The sequence below is a fragment of the Populus alba genome, chromosome 16 (genome assembly GCF_005239225.2).
Source record: "Populus alba chromosome 16, ASM523922v2, whole genome shotgun sequence".
NCBI lineage: Eukaryota > Viridiplantae > Streptophyta > Magnoliopsida > Malpighiales > Salicaceae > Populus > Populus alba.
Window position 1 is genome coordinate 13282013 of NC_133299.1, and position 19618 is coordinate 13301630.

The following is a 19618-nucleotide window of genomic DNA, read 5'->3' on the forward strand; positions in this document are numbered from 1 at the left end:
TATTTATTTTGTATCAGGCCGTGAAATAGATAACAACACACATCATGGTGAATCTTCTCAAAGCTCTCAATAATTACAAAGGCTAGTAAACACACAAATAATTATGGTATGTAAAGAACACAAAAAACCACCTCTTTTATTTTTCATGTTTGCATATTAAATTTAGTGTCTGTTTACTCAAAGCGTAGGGGATAGAAGATGAGAGATGAATAGTATCTTAATTTGATAGATGAATGGAGATCCAAAAGAGAAAACAAACCACCATCAATAACCATTGTTAGATCTATCATTCTTCTTTTTATCCTATTTGTAACTTGATCCTTTTTACCCATTCCATGTTCTTTTTCAATTTATTTTGCTTTTATTTTTTAAGAAATATAAAAAATAGATAATATGGAAAGATTGATGAGAAAAAAAGATATTTAAAGGGACAATTTAATTCATTTTGAACAACTAAAGGGACTAATTTATAAAAAAAACAAAAAAAAAAACATAAAAACTAAACCTCAATACCTTACACTATATTTACTGAAGTATCTTACACTACATTTACATAAGTATATTTTGATTGAGAAATTCATGATCTTACTATCCTTTTTTTAAAATATTCTTATCATCTCATGCTTTAACCAGGAATAACAAAAAAAAAAACTAAACTTCCCTGCATTCTTGTACTCTTAATTTTGTAATAGTTCACCCTCTCGATTTTCATATATACTATCAATGATAGTTTTGAAACCGGCCCGGTAGGTCAACCCGGGGATGGAATCAGATCGAGTTGAAAAAAAAACAAGAGAAGGAAAAACCCAGTATGACCCGGTAAAATTCGGTCAAAAACCTGGTTGCAATCCATTGATTTTTTTTTTTTAGTAAAATGACATTGTTCTGATTTTTTAAAAAATAAAAATTGACCTGGACGACCCGATGACCCGGTCAAAACCTGGAACCCAGGCCTTGAACCGGCCGGGTTTAAAAACTATGCTATCAATCCTCTATTTTAAAATCATCTTCATTTTATCTTGATCTTATTATAAATTCAGATTAGTCTTAAATCATCATATTATATCCCAATATATCATGGATTTGAAAACACATATCAAGATATGCTTTTTAAAAAAAAAATAGAAAACTTTCTGCCATGACAAGGAGGGTTTATTCATAAGAAATGATCTATGATTACATCATCCATTAAAAAGTCAATGGCCAATAGCAAATGATATCTAATTTGGTTATCGTAATTTAATCATGTAATAATAATAATTAAAAAAAAAAAAAACTAAACTAAACATGAAAACCATTTGTCCACTCCACTCACCATGTACACTCCACAAGCCATTCACAAATTTCCACCCATTAACCGTTTGGACCAAACGCCGCACGTGGGAAACCATAAAAGTAAAACCGTGCCTGCCAATAGCAAAATAACCTTAATAGCGTCACACTAACACATGCTGTGTTTTTTTTTTTGGGTGGGGGGGGACTCTGTCTCGCTACATGTGTTGTCTTTGAGTCGTCCTTCCTTCCTCCCGTCCCACGTCCCTCTTTCATGATCTCACTGGACAGCAATCTCTACAATTCTTAAAAAGTTTAATAAATAAATAAATTTTCCGTTATTTTAGATCTTTGTAATTAACTGTCTATGGAAATGGCTTCAAGCGCACGAACTGTAGAGGAGATCTTCAAAGATTTCAGTGCTAGAAGAGCTGCTGTTGTGCGTGCTTTAACTTGTGGTAATTAAAATTTAATTTAATTCTTAGTTCTTTCTCTCTTTTTTCGTTAAAAATTTTGAATCTTTTATGCAAATATGATCATGGGTTTCTTTGTGTTTTCTTTTGTTGTTTTCAGATGTGGATGCTTTTTATGGACTCTGTGATCCAGGTAACGTGTAATGGAGGAGCTGTTTATTTGAATTATTGTGGATTTTTTTTATTTTTTCTGGGTTCTATTTTAGGTTGAAATTGAGAGAATTTGTTTGTTTCTTGAGAAACCATGAGGGGAAACAAAGGAAAGTGGAGTGATTTGAAGTTATGCATGTGACCTCTGCTGCTGTATCTTTTAGGATAAGTGGTGATTTTTTTTAAAAAATTGTAGTAGTATATCAAAGTTTAGATCTTTCACAGTGGAAATTGAGTGCGTCGCTTTTTTTATTTCAATGTTCTGTTCACTCCGTAAGCAGAACATTGAAATTAAATACAGGAAGAAGAGAATTTGAAATGGCTAGAACTTGTAAATCGATCAGCTAATGTTTTTATTAATGAAGAAACAAGCAATGTAAGATCTGCATTGCAGTTACTCTGGTTTTCCTCTGGTTTCTCAAGGCATCTGCCTTATGTTTTTGCTTTGTTTGCACTTAATGATATAACTTTACTCTTTATGTTTTTGGGTTAGACAAGGAGAATTTGTGTCTGTACGGACATCCAAGTGAGACATGGGAAGTAGCCCTGCCAGCAGAAGAAGTTCCACCAGAGCTCCCTGAACCTGCCCTTGGAATTAATTTTGCTCGAGATGGGATGAACAGAAAAGACTGGCTTTCTCTTGTTGCTGTGCACAGTGATTCATGGTTGCTCTCAGTGGCTTTCTATCTCGGTGCTCGTCTTAATCGGAATGAGAGGTAATTTACTGCACAATTGTGAGGACCATTTGGTATTCTTATTACATCATAATGTTCTTTTGTTAATCATTTCTCCAATTCTGATGGGATTAAAATGTTGATGAAGTTTGGAAAGTTAACGTTGAGAAAAGGTCCATCAGATTTGTTGGATTTCTAAAGTCATGGTACCACCATGTGCCACCAATCAATGTCCTAATCATCTTTGTAATTGCCTTCCAGTTGGTCAATTTAGAATCATGGTAGCATGATTGGAAAAAAATATTAGATATATTGCATCTGCTTGATGATATCCTTCTTTCTTAGCAGTTATTCGCTTCACAAAGGACAGTTTATTAATTTCTTATATTTATTTATTTATTTTTAAGCACCTTATTAAATCTTGTTACTAAGGATTCCAGAAATCTTAAAAAAATTCTCGACAGAAAGTTTCACAGATGTGTTTTCAATTGAATACATGGCAGCATGCAGTTGTAATATATTCTGCTCGGCAAATTGTGATTCGCTTGAATTGGTCAGGACTGCATAGGCCACCACAGATAATATTAAAACTTTAATAGCTCAACTATCAATTTTGGCATGTAATGTTTGTCTTGCAGACCTGAGACTTGATTATTTGCCAGTTGCTTAGTGGGATGTTTTGAGGTTTATTTATTTATTATTTTTATTATTTCAGTGTGATGTTATGTTGAGTTTGGCTTTTCTCCATAGAAACTGAAGTTTATTTTTATGGACAGGAAACGACTATTCAGCTTGATCAATGATCTGCCTACTGTCTTTGAAGTTGTAACAGAAAGAAAACCTGTGAAAGAAAAGCCTAGTGTAGATAGTGGAAGCAAATCCCGAGGCAGCATAAAGGTGATTAATTGAAACTTGATTTGGATCATCTCAATTTTCTGATAATCTCAAACTTAATTGATAGCTTTTCATTCTTAATTTTCTTTCGTTGCAACCAAAATATAAATCTGGTGTAGAACTCTATCATGCTTCACCGTAGTGACTGAGACAAAAAGCAAGCCTAATTTCCAACTGTTTGACGCTTTTTAACTTGCCCTTAACTTTACTGGGTTCCTCCTCTCTGTAGAGGTCAAGTGATGGACAAATGAAAAGCAACCCTAAGCTTATGGAAGATAGTTACGAGGATGAAGAAGATGACCACACGGAAACGTTATGTGGGAGCTGTGGTGGAAATTACAATGCTGACGAATTCTGGATTGGCTGCGATGTCTGCGAGAGGTGGTACCATGGAAAGTGCGTGAAGATAACACCCGCTAAGGCTGACAGTATTAAGCAATACAAGTGCCCATCTTGTATGAAGAGGAGCCGGTCATAGTTGGTGTCGATGCAGTGGCAGACAAAGTAGTGTATTAACATTACCTCTTATGCAATGTGAAAGTTAAAATGCTTGTTTATAACAGATGCCCCCAACGGTTTAGTTTGCCTTCTTCCCAACTGAACCATTTGCTTAAATAGCAGGTTATGTAATCTGATCTCTTATTTTATGTTAAATGCACGAACAACATTACACCAGAGATGACTTGCTTTGCAGGAGTCTACTTGTCTGCATGGTGATCTAAACTTATTATGCTATTATTAATTAGTTATGCTAATTATAGCCAAGAACTCTTTGGCAGGGAGGTGTGGATCATATGGCTGCCCTCATCTGATGTATGGCTGCGAGCCTGAGACCAGCTTATGGAAGTGTGGTCGCTTGACATGCTCTGCTATTGGTCCCATGACGAGTTGAAACATCTTGAAAGGGCTTCTTCCATGGCCATGCTCAGTAATAGGCTTGCTAGGATCCTAGAAGTGCTATATGGCACTGAACTGGGTCCCATCTGAACCTGAAAACAGTAGCCAGCCCAAGACACTGGATGATCTTTTTAGATTGACATGGCAAGACTGGATTACAGAGTCCATTTGACTTCGCCTTCACTGCCCGAAGCCCCTTTTCCCAGCTGATAACTGAGGGTTAACTGAGGGCGGACAGCGCAGAAAAAACAACAGGGACAGACAGAACAGTTGCTTGTCATGAGCTGTACAGTTTTGGACTTCTAGCAACCAATACCCTTGAATTTCCTTAACACGGTTGACAGAGAAGTTAAAACAATCTTTTGAGTTTGAAGTTATCCAAACTCCTATTCATACAAGCTTGGTTTATCCCCGCCAACTAGACATCATTAAGCATCTTCTTTATTCAAATTATATCTTTAGTTCTCATCAACCCAATCATCTTCTTCCTGTCTACATCAGTCTTTTTCTTGCTCTCTTGTTTTAATAAACCCTCCTTACAAGGTAGAAGACGTAGTCCATGCATTGTTGTTACTCATAAGCTGCCATTGACACTCTATAGTCATCTGATTCCAACAATGGGTCGAAGGCGCTCCGATGGATCTAACAAAGAGAGATTGCGTTGGACACAAGAACTACATGATCGGTTCGAAGAGGCTGTTAATCAACTTGGTGGTCCTGATAGTATGTTCTTGGATCAATCCGCTTACATGCACTGCACTAATGCTATTTGATCTACCACTGTTCAACACCAAGAACCTTTCTTTTGAAAGATTTTCATTGATCAAAACTAAATAGAAGCCAACCCTGCTAATTAAAGCTTGATCGAATTAATTATTTTCTTTTCATCAATACACTGCAACTTCAGTGATGATACGTTTGTTCATTGAGGTTTGTAAGTTGTCTAGTTATTCTTCCGATCACTCATGTTCATACTTGGAATAATTTGCAGGAGCAACACCGAAAGGTATCTTGAAGGCTATGGGCATCCCTGGATTGACTATCTACCATGTCAAGAGCCATTTGCAGGTAATTATTTATTTTCCCCTGCATGGAACTATACAACCCATTGAATTAACTTTCATGTCATCATGCTGGATTCTTACAATCGTCTCAGATTTTGGCTACAAGATGCATACCTGCACTCTTGTGTTTTCTTGTGACAGTTTAAAGATTCAATACTGATCAAAATACACTCATGATCATTAACACTTTGACCTAGTATTCTGTTGATTTAGCTTTCTGCAAAACTTAAATATATTATTGAGTTTCTTTTTCCTCTAATTTTATATGATATATTTCTTCATTTTTCACAAACTGCAACCCGTGTCCAAGTGGTAGTACAACGTGTGATTAACATATCACAGGGCCCCTGTTAAACAGTTTATACTAATATTTTCCGATCCATCTTTATTGTTTTCAGAAATACAGAATCTTGAAGTTTATCCCAGAAACCAACAGTATGTGTGGAGTGCTTTCATTTTATTTTTATTGCCTGTAAATTTGTAGTACTTGTATACTTCTGTCGTGTGTGTTAATTTCTTGGCATCTTCCAACAGGAGGCAAGTTTGAAAGGAGAAATATTTCAGAAATGTTACCGAATTTCAGTGCAACATCGTAAGTTAATTATTAATCAGTTGCACCTCCTTCAACTTGTTCGTGAACTAATTGGATCTAAGTTTTGGTTCCATAATTTTTGCAGAGGTGCTCAACTTAATGAAGCGTTACTGATGCAAATGGAGGTCCATAGGCGACTGAGTGATCAACTCGTGGTAGAAACATAATTTTTCATGCAGATTATCTACTAATGAACAAAACACGAAACTTTGTTTTACTTTATTTATAAATAAACACCATGCATATGTTTGTTGATTTCCTATGTGGTTGGTTAATTTTTAAGGTTCAAAAGAGCTTGAAGCTTAAAATTGAAGCCCAGGAGAGATTCCTTGAGAGAATTGTGGAGGAAAATCAAAATGGAAATCCAAAACACACCAAGTCTTTCTCTCCGGTATCACTGCCATCTCTCTGCGATTCAGAATCAAATGCTAAGGAATTTGAAACTGATTCGGAGGTGAGAAAGTTGAAATACAGTCTGAAGAAGACTTTCAAGCTCTTAAGAGATTAAGGACCGAACACCATGTTTTGCCTTCACGGTATCAACTGGAACCTCTCAATCCAGATCCTTACAATCAAAACATGGTTCTTCAAAGAGATGCAAAATTTTCACATCCATCTCATGATGTCAACTTCCCACGGGACATTTTGGCCACCTGTTCATCACCTCTAGAGCCTAGTTTTTTCTAAGTTAAATACCACAACATGCAATATTATTATGGTTGCATGGAATAAAAGTAGTGGAAGCACCGTTGGTCACTGGAAATATTTAGATAATTTCCCGGTTATTCAGAGAATTTGGGTGGATGTCCGACTTTGAGGACCATGAAGGCAACCAAAACATTTCTGGTGACGGTATCTGTGTAGAAACAGCATCATATATAGCATTAAGTTGATTTAATCCTGTGTGATTATGAAGGGTGATCTAGCTTGGCTATTTTTGTTTACTGTGTACAAGTAAGAACATAGCATTTAGTGGATGCCTGGTTGATTATGGAACGCAATCATTCTTTGCTCCATTTTTTTGTCTTGGTTTGTTGAGAGATTACATTTGTTTAGCACTCCGTGTTCTTACGTTATATTCATAGCCACGAATCCAAGTTGCAAGAAAATTTAACTCTTGTGCTGGTGAAATATGAACTGCTAATTTCTCCTGGATTGTTTGGATTTTATCACTAGACGAAGGACTGGCTGTTGCCAATGAAATTATTAAGGTTTCATAATTCATCAGCTTGTTAGCCCCGAGTTATTATACCAATCTCTACTGAGCTCAAGACTGCCTAGTCATGAATTTGACGAGTTTATTAAGGTTTATCTTGTTAATTCAACATAATATTATTGTAAAATTATTTTAAAAAATTTAAAATAACATTGTTTTAACTTTTTAAATTAAATTAAGTTTTGATTGTGTCTTGCTGGGTTAATTAGGTAATACCAGAGGTTTGGTCATCAACTCACGGCTTGATTCAGTGGACTGGGCTGAAACATTGATTGGGCCGAAGGACCATTACAGTGGAAACATATGAAGAGAGTAAGAATATAATCCAGTAATCCCATTCATATATTGGGCTTTAATACCTAAGCTGCTAAATAGACAATTTGGGCTAGAATGAATTTATAACCCATAGTTGAGTTGAAACTAAAATAACCCGTTTTTTATTTATAAAAATATGTTTTTTATTTATTTTGCATGTAAAAATTCATCTGATAAAAATTTTAAAAAAATATATATTTTTTTTAAATTTATTTTCTTAAAACCACAAGTAAAAATGTTTTTTTAACTTATTTTAAAAAAATTATAACTATAAAAAATACTATGGTACCGAACACACGTTTAACTTGAAACATCTCCTCTCGTGCAATCAAGAGTGCTGTTGAATATCAAGCTCTATAATTCTAGATTAGGTTATGGAGCTAGTCAACAATGTGTATAGTCAACTCATCAATATATTGGTTAGATTATTGAGTGGACTATTGGATATGAAGGTAATATTTTTTATTCACGAAGATCTAAACTGTAAGAAGAAAATATTAAAAAAAAAGAAAAGAAAAAGAAAAAGAAACGGGAGTGATGGCTCCATGATTGTCTTCTTTTGATGAATTGATGGATGTACGGTCATGCCTACTTTTTCTAAATTACAAATTCGACATCAAAATAATTAAATCAAGACTTTGAAAGTTGAACCTTAAACAAAGGTAGATTAGGTAAGATCAAAGAAATAAAAAAATTTCCAAATTACACATACAATCAATTAAATGCTAAACAAATTTTTCTTATATATATTTTAAAAAAGGGCAATCTCTTAAAACCTAAATCCATGCTCGAGCTAGGGTCAAGTTGAAGCAATTCATTGGTTAAGAAAATGCTTTACAATAATTTATTTTTATAGTGTTTTGATTTAAAAATATATTAAAATAATATATATTTTTTTATTTTTAAAATTTATTTTTAATATTAATATAATAAAATGATATAAAAACATTAAAAAATATAAAAAAAATTAAACAAAAAATTTAATAATTTTAAAAACAACGTTTATACCACAACAATAAACAATTTCTGAATTCTTTGCCTGCCGACCACTACTCGTTGAAAGAGCAGTGTCAAAAAGTTAGGAAATCTAAGATTTTCCCTTCAAACTTCAAATAAACGTGTGCCTATTCATTTGTTACGACTTACATAATGCAATTTTCGAACAATTATTTACCTATTGACCACAATAATTAATCTCATACAAAAACATTGAATCAGGCAAATCAATTATACTTTCTCCACTAAACAATAATGGTATCAAGTTATCAACTACAAAATAGTATTTCATTTTTTTATTGTATGGTGCATATTTGATTTGAAAAGTAAGTCAGATGGCTTGGTATTACAGCAATATCGATGCACCAATTGTTACATTTAAGATGGCATCACTATCTAAAATTATAATGATTGAATTTATTATTATTATTATTAACATGAGTGTTCGGGTTAGTTTACACATATCTCGATTAATTTTATGAATTTTAAAATTAATGATCAAGAAAGTCTCTAATAGTCCTGAGGCTTGTGAGACTCGAACTAGTGACTTCTAAAAAGTAAACTTAGAACCTGACCAATTAAACTATACCAGTTGATAAAATTATTGTCCACGAATAAATTAACTTCTTCTCAATTTCTTAGTATTCAAAAAAATTCTTTTACTGTTCAGAAGCATGGAAAGAGTAGCATCATGCCAAATTACAAGAAAAATTAACTAGGTTAAGGGAAATACCAAAATAGAAAAAAGCCATACAATGTGAGAGGAACTTTGTAGATTATAATAATATTTTCTTTTCTTGGGGCATTTTTTTTTTTATTTCAATCATCTATTTTTTTTTTATTCTTTTATATGACAGTGATTGGGGATTGAGTATGGTAGTGTGTCTTGAATAGCTAGTTGTTAGGTTTTCACAACACTAAGAAAATCTTGATATTATATTAATGCTTAATTTGATAAAATAAAATAAAATTCAATCAAATTTTAAGAGGTGTTTATTTCATGTTTTCTAATGAAAAAAACTTGAAAATTAATTTTTTAAAGTCATCTACCATTTAAAACAAGAAAAGAGCCAACACATGGGTCAGCCCATGTGCTTGGCTTTTTTTGTGATGTGCTGAGCATGCTAGATGACCAATGCTTAATGGCCTTGTATTTTTCTAGCCTTTTTGTTTTTTTGTTTTTAATTATTATTCATTAAAATAAACTAAATATTCTAATAAGATTATATAATTATTTTTATAATGTTAGTCAATGCTTTATTAGTAAAACCTTTAATGATTGTTTTTTGTTTTTTAATTTTGTTTCAATGGCTTTTCTATATATATAGCTTAATGAAAAATAAATTTTGAAAAATAAAGTTATTAAACTCAATCGGATTGATGATTCTGATTGTGGGTTTAACAAATTGATTCAAGTTATTATCATTCCAACATTTAAAAAAAATTTAAATAATATTATTTTGATTTTTTTCTAAAATTAAATTAAATTTTAACCGGATCGTGTTTGTATCTTTTAAGTTAATCAAGTCAATTTAAAACAATTTTTATTATATTTAATTTTAAATTTAAACGAAATAAAAAACCGAATCAAGATTTATTTATAAGGCGGCCTTGAGTTCGAAAACGTTGTTAAAAAGTTCATTTCCGACTTATGCTTTAGTTAAAGTTAACACCTTTTTAAATATTTTTTAATGTATATGATTCACTATTTTTATTTTATTAAACACGCAGCTCACAATTAATGTCTTTCTTGATACTGGAAAAAACATTAACAATCCCTTCACGTTTTTTGTTTTTTTTGTTTTTTCATTTAATTTTTTTTTTCAATCCATCATCCCCACGTGAAATGTGAGTCAACGGCATAGTAAATACTAATCAAAACGAAAGCCATTGATAGCAGTCCAAAATATGTGATTTGTGCCACTTTCTCTAACAACCACGTAAGATAAGGATTTAAAATGTTTATATTATTGTCAATTTCAGTGTTTATAAAACTAGTTGATATATATAAAAAGTAATTTGAACACCTAGATTAATAATAATAAAAAAAATTCAAGAGTAAATTCTTATCTTCAATCATTTTATTTTCATGTATTTTTTATAATATATGTTTTTGTAAAAACATGTTTAGATTGAAAGGCATTAAAATTATTTACAAAACATCAATTTAATATTTTTAATTAAAAATTATTCTAAAAATTATTTTTAAATATATCATGAAATAGATCCTTAATGAAAAGGATAGGAAAAAAAAAATGTAAAGTGCAAAATGAAAATTTCAATAATGTTGAGAAAGTAACCAAAAGGGATGTAAAGTTTGTTGAGGTTTTTTAGAAATGTTGTTGCATTTTTTTAATTAAAAAATATATTAAAATAATATTTTTTATTTTTAAAAATTTATTTTTGATATCAGTGAATTAAAATAATCTAAAAATATAAAAAAAATATTAATTTAAAATAAAGAAAAAAATAAATAAAATAATTTTTTTAAAACATTTTTAAAATATAAAAAGAAGTGTGGAAGCAATTGGTAATTACTCTGGTAAAATTATAACCTCTCCATTTTTAAAAGATTTTGAGCCTATTTGTGTCTGTGTTATTTTTTAAAATATTTATTTTCTTTGAAGATCACTTTGGCGAGGATAACGTTATCGAATGATTCACTTTTGTTTCGTGAAGTGGCCATCGAAAGAGCTTAGACTTCACATGTTGCCAAGAAGAGAAGGGCTCCATCATCGCTCAAATAATGGGTTTTCGTTTCTTGAATTGGTACGGACAAAGAGACAATAACTTCATTCCAACTTCTTGTACAGCACAGAAAAGGAACTCCACAATATGTGATTCAGATTTTAATTATCCTAAACAGACGAAGGCAACTTGGAAGCAAAAGTAAGTGGTAAAATGCAGCACCATGTGATTCAAATTGCCCTGGTCTTCTTCTTTCCTGCAACTTGCGAATGAATTAATGGGGACCATCGTCGGCGGCACTGTCATCAATTCAACGTTCATCACATGGTCTCGGAGATTTTAGGGATTCGACTTGTTTCTTGCCGCAGGGACCCTTTGTCCTAATGTATAGTCTGTATTCATCGAATGTCATCGGTGGGTAGAGGGCCGGCCGGTCGACGGTGACGAGTTCCTTGGACGGTTCGATGAGCAAGTCACTCTTGGGGTTGTAGAAGAAGGCAAGAGAGACTCTATCTTTATCAGAATTCACAATCACCCTGTGCTCCACGCTCTGGTAGATGGCATTGCTCAGAACCTGTAAAAATCAATGTTCTTGTATCAGTACCAATATGATTATGAGAATAAAGTGAAGTTAACTAAGCAATATATATATATATATATATATCCAAAATGGAAAAGAGCTATCTTAATTAGAGGTACCTGGATTTGGTCCCCTATGTTTATAATAAAGGCGTTTGGTGCTGGCTTAACGGTGACCCAACTGTCCTTCCGGCGGACTTGCAGTCCAGCCACGTTTTCATCAGGCAGGAGAATGGTCATTCCACCAGGGTCGGAGTGCGGCGAGAGGCCTAGTGTGAGGTCTGGCTGTGGACACCTTGGATAGTAATTCACCCTTAAACATGCACCAACGTTTTCCTCTCCACCGAAAGCATCAAGGAGGAAGTCCTCTTCCAGGCCAAGGTTCATCGAGAATGCCTTCATCAGCTTTCCACCAAGTTTAACCACCTCGCGGCCGTACTCAGCCACCAATTCCCTGCAATAAAGGTTGTAAGATAGTTAATTTACGCTGTTAAATTAATTAGAACCATCAAATCTGTGATTAATCATTTCTGCAAGGCTTCATGAAATAATTACAGTATCAGAGATTAATCAAACTCTATCTCTCCCTCGCCCTTTTCTTTTTCTTCTCTTTTCAATAGAGAACCTTTACCCACCAGCAATCAAAAGGGAGTTATCAGCTGGAATCTGTAGGTAAAATTGCCTCAAACATATAACCAAATTCTATAAAATAGAGGCGCCCATCCAACATGTATTCTTGGACGGTCAACTAGGTAATTATATATTCATCATATTATCCTCGTGTAAAGGATGGTACTATTGGCTGTACTTGTAAAGCAATTCTATGATAAAGATCCAGCTGCCAAATTACCTCCTTTTCCTCTACAGTTCTGCAACTAATTGGACACATTTTACCGTGCCAACTTTGACAGACGACTAATAAGTAGGAAGGTAGCAAGAAGGACAATTTGCAATGGCCATTTGAAGAAAATAAGAAAGTTCAATGTTAATTAAATGGAAGAAAAGTAGTCGTATAACAGACAAAGGAGAAGCAGTCAAAGACACGAAGGAATACTTAAACATAGGACTGCTAAGAGAAATGAAGATGCATGCATATATACCTGCAAGAAGCTGGGGTTGCAGGCCACTTGTTTTGGTTTCTGAGAGAAACAGGCATGTAATGAAGGAAGAAATAATCACTCCAATCAAGACTTGCTCCTTTCTCCACTCCCAACCGGCTACCATACCCCTCATACGTGGCAGGACTGTTAGCATACTCTTGCTTCACCTCTACTGGCAGGTTGAAGAACTCCCGCCAAATCTCACGAACCCCCTTCATCAGTTCGTGGCTCACACCATGGTTCACTACTTGAAAGAAGCCCCATTCACTACAGGCTCCGTAGATGCAGCGGAGGGCCTCCTCGCGGAGGCGGTGGTCGTTAGAGAAAACGTTTTGGAAATCAATAACAGGAATGTTGACCTCCTGAGGTAGTGAGAAATCACTGTTTGATAACGGTCTGTGAGAGGGTGGCTTAACATAACGCTCTGGGATTGCCTGGATACCACTTGCTGCTAAAGACTGGACTCGAACCACGGGTTCTGGCCAGCTCTGCAAGCAGTTCATCATTTTCCTTTTTTCTTTTTTGGGTAAGAAGAGGACGAGAGAGATAAAAAGATGGGAATTTTATTTCTAGTGTTAGTCCTGTTGGAGTTGGTAGTGGGTGAAGGTGACGCTGATTAATTTGATTGATGCATATCAATAAAAAGAACGTGTAAATTATGGGGATATGAGAGACAAATTGTGAGATAGAAGATGTTGTGTGGTTGTAGTGTGTGAAGAGAGAAGTGGGATTTCTTAGAGGTATTTATAGAATTGGAGTGGACTCATTTCGGCGCCGTGATGAACTTGATTTGCTCATTGCCATATTAAATAGTTTCAATCAATTAATTTGACTACCTCCCCCCCTCTTACATATTAATAATGTAGAAAAATTGGGTTTGAACTCAAGAAAAATGATAACACGAAAGAATTTCCTAATTGCAAGGCAGGCTTAATTCTGCGTTAATGCCATGGTCTAAAGAAGATATAATTCAGACATGTAAGATTAATCAGCAATAAGTGGGTTTTGTGCTAGGGATGGAAAAGTTAATCTTGACTAAATATAGACAATTCAAAAGAGGTTTTCAATCCACGTGTCTTGTGAGGGCTATAATGCTAGTGGCAGCTGATCTTCCTGGCATCTTGTCGGCTAGCATCAGCAAAGCAGCCTTGATAGCACTGCTTAGCTACCGGTATTCACCATAGACTGACCTTGTTGCCATTGCCATACGGCCAAAGTTGCCGTGTTGCTAATCCCCGAAGAACGAGGATTGGTGGGGATCCAGATTCTCCCAAAACTTTCATGTTTTGTGTTCTGAAACTAAAAGAAGACAGAGATGTGTTAATTTTATCCAAAAATGGGAAAAAAAAAGGCAGCTCTAAGGTGATAGCAAGGCCATGTAAGCAGGACATGAACCGATTAGTTTCAGATCCTTGTCTCTAGGAAACTAGTCAAGTTTCCTAATAGCATTTTTTGGTATTTTATGTAAAGGACAGGCTAAACGAACAGAGACATTAAAGCTTCTTATTCATGGGGCTAGCACACCTAGAATGGCAACCTACGTGTCCGAACTCATTTAGTTTTGGTCTGGATAGTTGATGATCCTCTGAGTGTTTGGTTTGTTTAGTTAGTAAAAGTGGTCTTGTCATGATACATTTAACAACATCAAGCTAAGCTGCTACTCCTATCGACAACCTCTCGATGGAAGCCAACAAAAATTAAGAAGAAGAAGAAGAAGAAGAAGAAGAAGAAGCCTCGTTTGTTGTTTCCATTGTTACCATAATACCAAGAAGTATAAGGGATTCTTTGCCAGCACAAATAAATATGGTACAACCTATATAACTTAAGGTTTTTCTAGAGATCCTATTGCTTGTTTTCTATTTGGTAAGTTGATGTATACTATATTTGAAAATAATATAAATTATATCTTAAAATCTTACTTACAGTTTAATCTATTAAGTTAAGATGATTTTTTGACATGATATTAGATTCTTGATGATCAAGTAGTCACAAGTTCAAATCTTATAATCTCTATTTATTTGATAAAAATTAAGCACAATATAGTATGAGTTTGTGTAAGTTTCAAGCATAAAGAGCTTTCACTTAAAAAGATATGTTAGAGAATATATAAATTATATCTTGAAACCTTACCTAATAGCTTAAGTTATTGAAGTTATTGAATTGAGATGGCCTAAAGAACTTTTACTTAAATACATGTGTTAGAAAATAATATAAATCATATCTTGAAACTTTATTTAACAACTTGAATCATGAAAAAAAAAATTTAATTTGTCAATATTCACAATAAATATAAGAGTTTACTTTAACACCTCTTAACATAAGATGTAAATAAATCTAATTTTCTGTTTTTTTTTTTTTTTTTTTTGAAGAACTTAACCCATGATCTCTTGATAAAGTATCAATGAGTCAAAGGAACCCATTGGTACATTTTTTTTTTGTAACATTCGATATATTGTCATGGATGTTGATTAAGGAATTTAATTAAAAAAAATTGGATAAGTTATAATAATATAAACCTCATTTTATAACCAAACTAAATGCCTTTACTTACTATTAAGAAAATTAGTGAATTAAATGCTTGGAATATTAGCGAAAGGATGGGGGGGGGGGAGAACATGATTATTGTTTAATTTAATTGATGAACAATATTAAACATTTACATTTACACATTCTAGATCAATCAACATTTACAGAATTCGTTTTTTGAAATGGGAGATGTAATTTGAACACAAAATTATTTAGTCAAAATCATTTTCAACGAAAAAAAATCAACCTATATTTTTTCTCTTTGACTAAAAAATTATTGACCAAGTAAAGAGAGGAATTTTATTCTTTTCACTTAAGATATTTTGTTTTAAAAAACAATGAGTATTAGTCCTATCTATAATGTTAGGATATTACCAAATAAAGAATATTTAATCTAACTCCTTTTTTTATTATTAAAAAAATGGAATTTTTTGTTTCTTTACTATCATAAGTTATTATAAAATTATAACGTTACTAGATTCCTCTACTCATTTTATTTTTAACAAGGAAAAAGAAATAAAAAAAACCAAATCAGGATCACACTAGCATGAATAGATTCACACATGCCATGTAACATGGTTAGCTTTGCAACGAGGAATCGAAAAACACATTGGACAATATTTAATTTTTGGCAACTGCGAGGTGTGACCTGGATATGTTTCCAACTTTTGTTTTTATATATATTAAAAGACCAAAATAACCCCTCCTAAATCCCAAATGAACAAAAAAATCAAGTCTGAAAATCTAAAAATACCCCCAAGAACATCCGATAATAACAGAAAAACATGTGCAAAATTTTTTTTAAAAAACCCTATATTAAGCTAAGGTTTAAAAAATTTAAGTCTAAGGTTAATTGAGTAATTACACTATGCAAAAATTGAACTAAGCATTAGACATTTTTTTTTATTCAAGGGCAATGTAGTATTTTCAAGTCCAAAATTTTTATTAAAAACCGTTTACACCCTCCAACATCTACGCATTGACATTTATATCATGTAAAATAACCATTTTACACCTATGTTTTTAAGGCATCAATAGAAGTGCTTTTTCCAAGGGCAAAATAGGAAAAATATCATGAATTTCCACAATATTTTTCCTCACACGGTTTTAGAATATAGTTAATTGTTTTTTAAATAGCTAAGAGAACACATAGTTGAGAGGGACTATTATGCATAATGAAGGTATGGTCTACACTGAAAACAACAGCCTCTCTACTCTATAGTTATTATATAGTGGTCTCCAACTTGAACTATGATTGCTTAAGAAAAGAAAAAAAGGTATCATACCTTTACTGAATGAAACATCAACCTCCACTCTAGAGGCAGTAATGGCCTCCAAATTGAACTATGATTGCTTGAGAAAAATGAAATATCACCGTCCACCGATAACAATTCAGGTGTTGACATGAGTTTTAATAGCCTGGAGTTTTATTTTATTTTGACCTTGTACTTATCACGATTTTCATGAGTGTATTTAAAAATAAACTCTATCTCAAAGAGAGAAGTGCCATCCTCACACTCATATGATGGATGAATTATGGCAATAAAAATTTTTCAAGAGTTTATTTCAAAGTGGTTGAAATCATGTTTTTTAAAATTTTAATTATTTTTTTGTTATTTTTTTTTTATATTTTTTAGATTATTTTAATGTGCTGATCTCAAAACTAATTTAAAAAAAATAAAAAAAAATATTATTTTGATACATTTTTAAACGAAAAATACTTTAAACCAGACTTACTATCATAATTCCAAACAACCCCTTGAGCCTTAAAAAAAACCCAATATTTATAAGGATAAATGCACCCACAGCATAAGAAGGATTATTAAATGGAAAAATTACATTGAACCTTTATATATATATATATATATATATATATATATATATATATATATATATATATATAGCTTTTCTTATTAAATGGGAAAAATTAAGCTGAATCTTTTTTTTTCTTTGTATTTTAAAAAATTATATTTTACATCTCATAATTTATAAATGATAAAAACACTTTATATCAAGAAAAAAAGAATAGGCAACAAAAACTTTGGAATTATTTATAAAATTGCCACTTTATTTTAATAAAAAACGAAAAAATCCATGCTATGTTAAAATAATGAAATTGTCTTTCTCCTTCCCTTTACTAAACTGAAATCTTAACCACCAGATTGCACCGTACTTACCAGAATCTAAGCCACCCAAACTCAACAAAAGTTTGGATTATAAACATCGACTTTTAGATCTATCTACTTGTTAATCATAAAAATCTGAACAAAAACAACTACAAATTTACCTAATTTTGTATCCATCTTCTCTCAAGAACCTCCACCTTCACCACCGCAAGAACCCACTCTTCCAACTCACTCTCAGCGTGCGGCTCTGTCGCCTGAAGAACCTCTGTCCAAAAACAGGAGCAGCCTTATAATGCAGTTGAATCCAACGCAGCAACAATCTATAAACGGATTGCGGTACACTTGTTCTTGATGGTGACAACAACAGCAATGGCATCCTTAGGCACAACATAATCATTACACATTAGATGGCCAGTCATGCATTTTCTGTGGCGATTATAACACCCGATCATCACTTAAATTAAAGAGTGTTTAACAGCTGATCGGCTATCTTAGCAGAGATGAAGGGTGCATAAAAGCAACAAATGGGTTTTGTTTTGCAAAGTCCCAAGTTGGTCCGGGACATAGGAACGCATCCATGATGATCCATCCGCACTCAGAGCACCATCACGTCAAACCTTGGAAGAGGAAATGACCTGAAACTCACAGAATTAATTACATAACCAGTGTGGATGCAAATAATCTTTACTATTTTGACCACCATTAAGATTAATGAGTAGATTAGCTTATTTAATCCATAAACTCAGTGAACTAAACAACCCAAGTCACACTATAAAAGCACTTATTTAAAGCACTTATTTAAAGGCTTGGAAACCCGAGGCTTACAATTCTGTGGTTGGAAGGGCATATTATCTAGTTTAGCAGCAATTTCAGGGCATTAAGCGAAGGTTTGATAATGGGGTTTCAGTGCCAAATTCTCAAGTTTCTCAATAATTTCAATAAACCCATCAGATAACAGCTTAGTTCCAGCTTAAACAGACAGATTCTTCTGAGTAATCAAAATCCCAGAATTCATCCCGGGAACAACCATCTTTTGCAAACAAGAGAGTTGGAAACATGGTGAGAAATTGGGACTTGTTGACTCATCGATGAGAAGGGAGGTGTGATCGGGATACTAAGAGAACTAATTTAAACAATGCTTTTGGATTTTCTTCACTTCTCTGTAGAGAGAGAATGCGACGGAGGGAGAGAGAAATGATGCACACACTGAGAGTGACTGTTCTGTTTCTTCTTTCAATTTAAAATATATTATAAATGAAGATTGAAATATTATTTCATAGGATTTAAAATTTTAGTTTGACTGAGTCAATAAATTATAATTTTTTAAAATCATGAAGATAAATTAAAATAAAATGATAAAATTATAGGAGTAATGATAATTTTATTTTTAAACTTCTAATATATATCACCACCACCTAAAATGAATATATATTAAAGACGTAATTCTTGGCAACAAGTAAATATTTAATCACCATTCAATGACAATGCTATTTCCTTGGTTTACTAGGAGGGATATTTAAGAATGTGATAATAGTTAATTTTTAAAGTATTTTTTATTTAAAAATATATTAAAATAATATATTATTATTATTATTATTTAAAACTTATTTTTTATATCAGTTCAAAAATATTAAAAAAAAAAACTAATTTCAAGAAAATAAATCAATTTTTCATTAAAAAAAATAGGTTGAATAACAACCCCAAATAGATACTAATCTTGTTACATGCTCTAATTACATAAGGTACAATAAGTTTAGTACAAATAGTCATATAACATAAGTTAATAATCAAATTGGATTTTTTTTTTATTAATCACATCATCATCTTTCTTAACTAGAAACAAATGGATATTATAATCAGGAGGAGTAGTTACATGGTTTAAGATACCTTTGAGTGATTCTTGCTGGACAGATTAGAAGAGTTGGATATTTGATTGTTGGAGTTCTCGGACTTGATCTAATATGCTAGAACTCTGGGACAATATGGATTGAAATCCTAGTTTAATTGTTAGATTGCTTGATGTAAATGAATTCTGGACTAAATTGAATCAATTAGA

General features: G+C 32.7%; 3 protein-coding genes across 3 annotated transcripts; 2 read left to right on the top strand and 1 right to left on the bottom strand.

Annotated features, from left to right (window-relative positions):
• The first annotated feature begins 1444 nt into the window (after positions 1-1444).
• On the top strand, positions 1445-4138 carry LOC118037478 (PHD finger protein ALFIN-LIKE 1). Its single transcript, XM_035043472.2, has 5 exons — positions 1445-1730; positions 1846-1878; positions 2389-2611; positions 3346-3466; positions 3693-4138. Exons 1-5 carry the CDS (start codon positions 1640-1642, stop codon positions 3939-3941), a joined length of 717 nt encoding a protein of 238 aa, XP_034899363.1. The 5' UTR covers positions 1445-1639; the 3' UTR covers positions 3942-4138.
• A 149-nt stretch (positions 4139-4287) lies between these two features.
• LOC118037491 (protein PHOSPHATE STARVATION RESPONSE 3) lies at positions 4288-7032 on the top strand. Its single transcript, XM_035043482.2, has 6 exons — positions 4288-5083; positions 5352-5428; positions 5823-5859; positions 5959-6016; positions 6102-6171; positions 6300-7032. Exons 1-6 carry the CDS (start codon positions 4978-4980, stop codon positions 6522-6524), a joined length of 573 nt encoding a protein of 190 aa, XP_034899373.1. The 5' UTR covers positions 4288-4977; the 3' UTR covers positions 6525-7032.
• A 4277-nt stretch (positions 7033-11309) lies between these two features.
• Positions 11310-13631, bottom strand: LOC118037479 (jasmonate-induced oxygenase 2). Its single transcript, XM_035043473.2, has 3 exons — positions 12911-13631; positions 11931-12264; positions 11310-11805 (listed from the first exon to the last, which is right to left on the bottom strand). The coding sequence occupies exons 1-3, from the start codon at positions 13414-13416 to the stop codon at positions 11542-11544; spliced, it is 1104 nt and encodes a 367-aa protein (XP_034899364.1). The 5' UTR covers positions 13417-13631; the 3' UTR covers positions 11310-11541.
• Between the last annotated feature and the right edge of the window lie 5987 nt (positions 13632-19618).

What these genes read in the sequence shown, in the direction of transcription:
- LOC118037491 (XM_035043482.2), top strand. Translation starts at nt 4,978, where the DNA reads ATGGGTCGAAGGCGCTCCGATGGATCTAACAAAGAGAGATTGCGTTGG. An exon ending in TCAACTTGGTGGTCCTGATA is followed by an intron (nt 5,084 to 5,351) that starts GTATGTTCTTGG and finishes AATAATTTGCAG; the next exon opens with GAGCAACACCGAAAGGTATC. An exon ending in ATGTCAAGAGCCATTTGCAG is followed by an intron (nt 5,429 to 5,822) that starts GTAATTATTTAT and finishes TATTGTTTTCAG; the next exon opens with AAATACAGAATCTTGAAGTT.
- LOC118037478 (XM_035043472.2), top strand. Translation starts at nt 1,640, where the DNA reads ATGGAAATGGCTTCAAGCGCACGAACTGTAGAGGAGATCTTCAAAGAT. An exon ending in TGTGCGTGCTTTAACTTGTG is followed by an intron (nt 1,731 to 1,845) that starts GTAATTAAAATT and finishes TGTTGTTTTCAG; the next exon opens with ATGTGGATGCTTTTTATGGA. An exon ending in TTATGGACTCTGTGATCCAG is followed by an intron (nt 1,879 to 2,388) that starts GTAACGTGTAAT and finishes TTTTTGGGTTAG; the next exon opens with ACAAGGAGAATTTGTGTCTG.
- LOC118037479 (XM_035043473.2), bottom strand. Translation starts at nt 13,416, where the DNA reads ATGATGAACTGCTTGCAGAGCTGGCCAGAACCCGTGGTTCGAGTCCAG. An exon ending in GCAACCCCAGCTTCTTGCAG is followed by an intron (nt 12,265 to 12,910) that starts GTATATATGCAT and finishes CCTTTATTGCAG; the next exon opens with GGAATTGGTGGCTGAGTACG. An exon ending in ACATAGGGGACCAAATCCAG is followed by an intron (nt 11,806 to 11,930) that starts GTACCTCTAATT and finishes TGATTTTTACAG; the next exon opens with GTTCTGAGCAATGCCATCTA.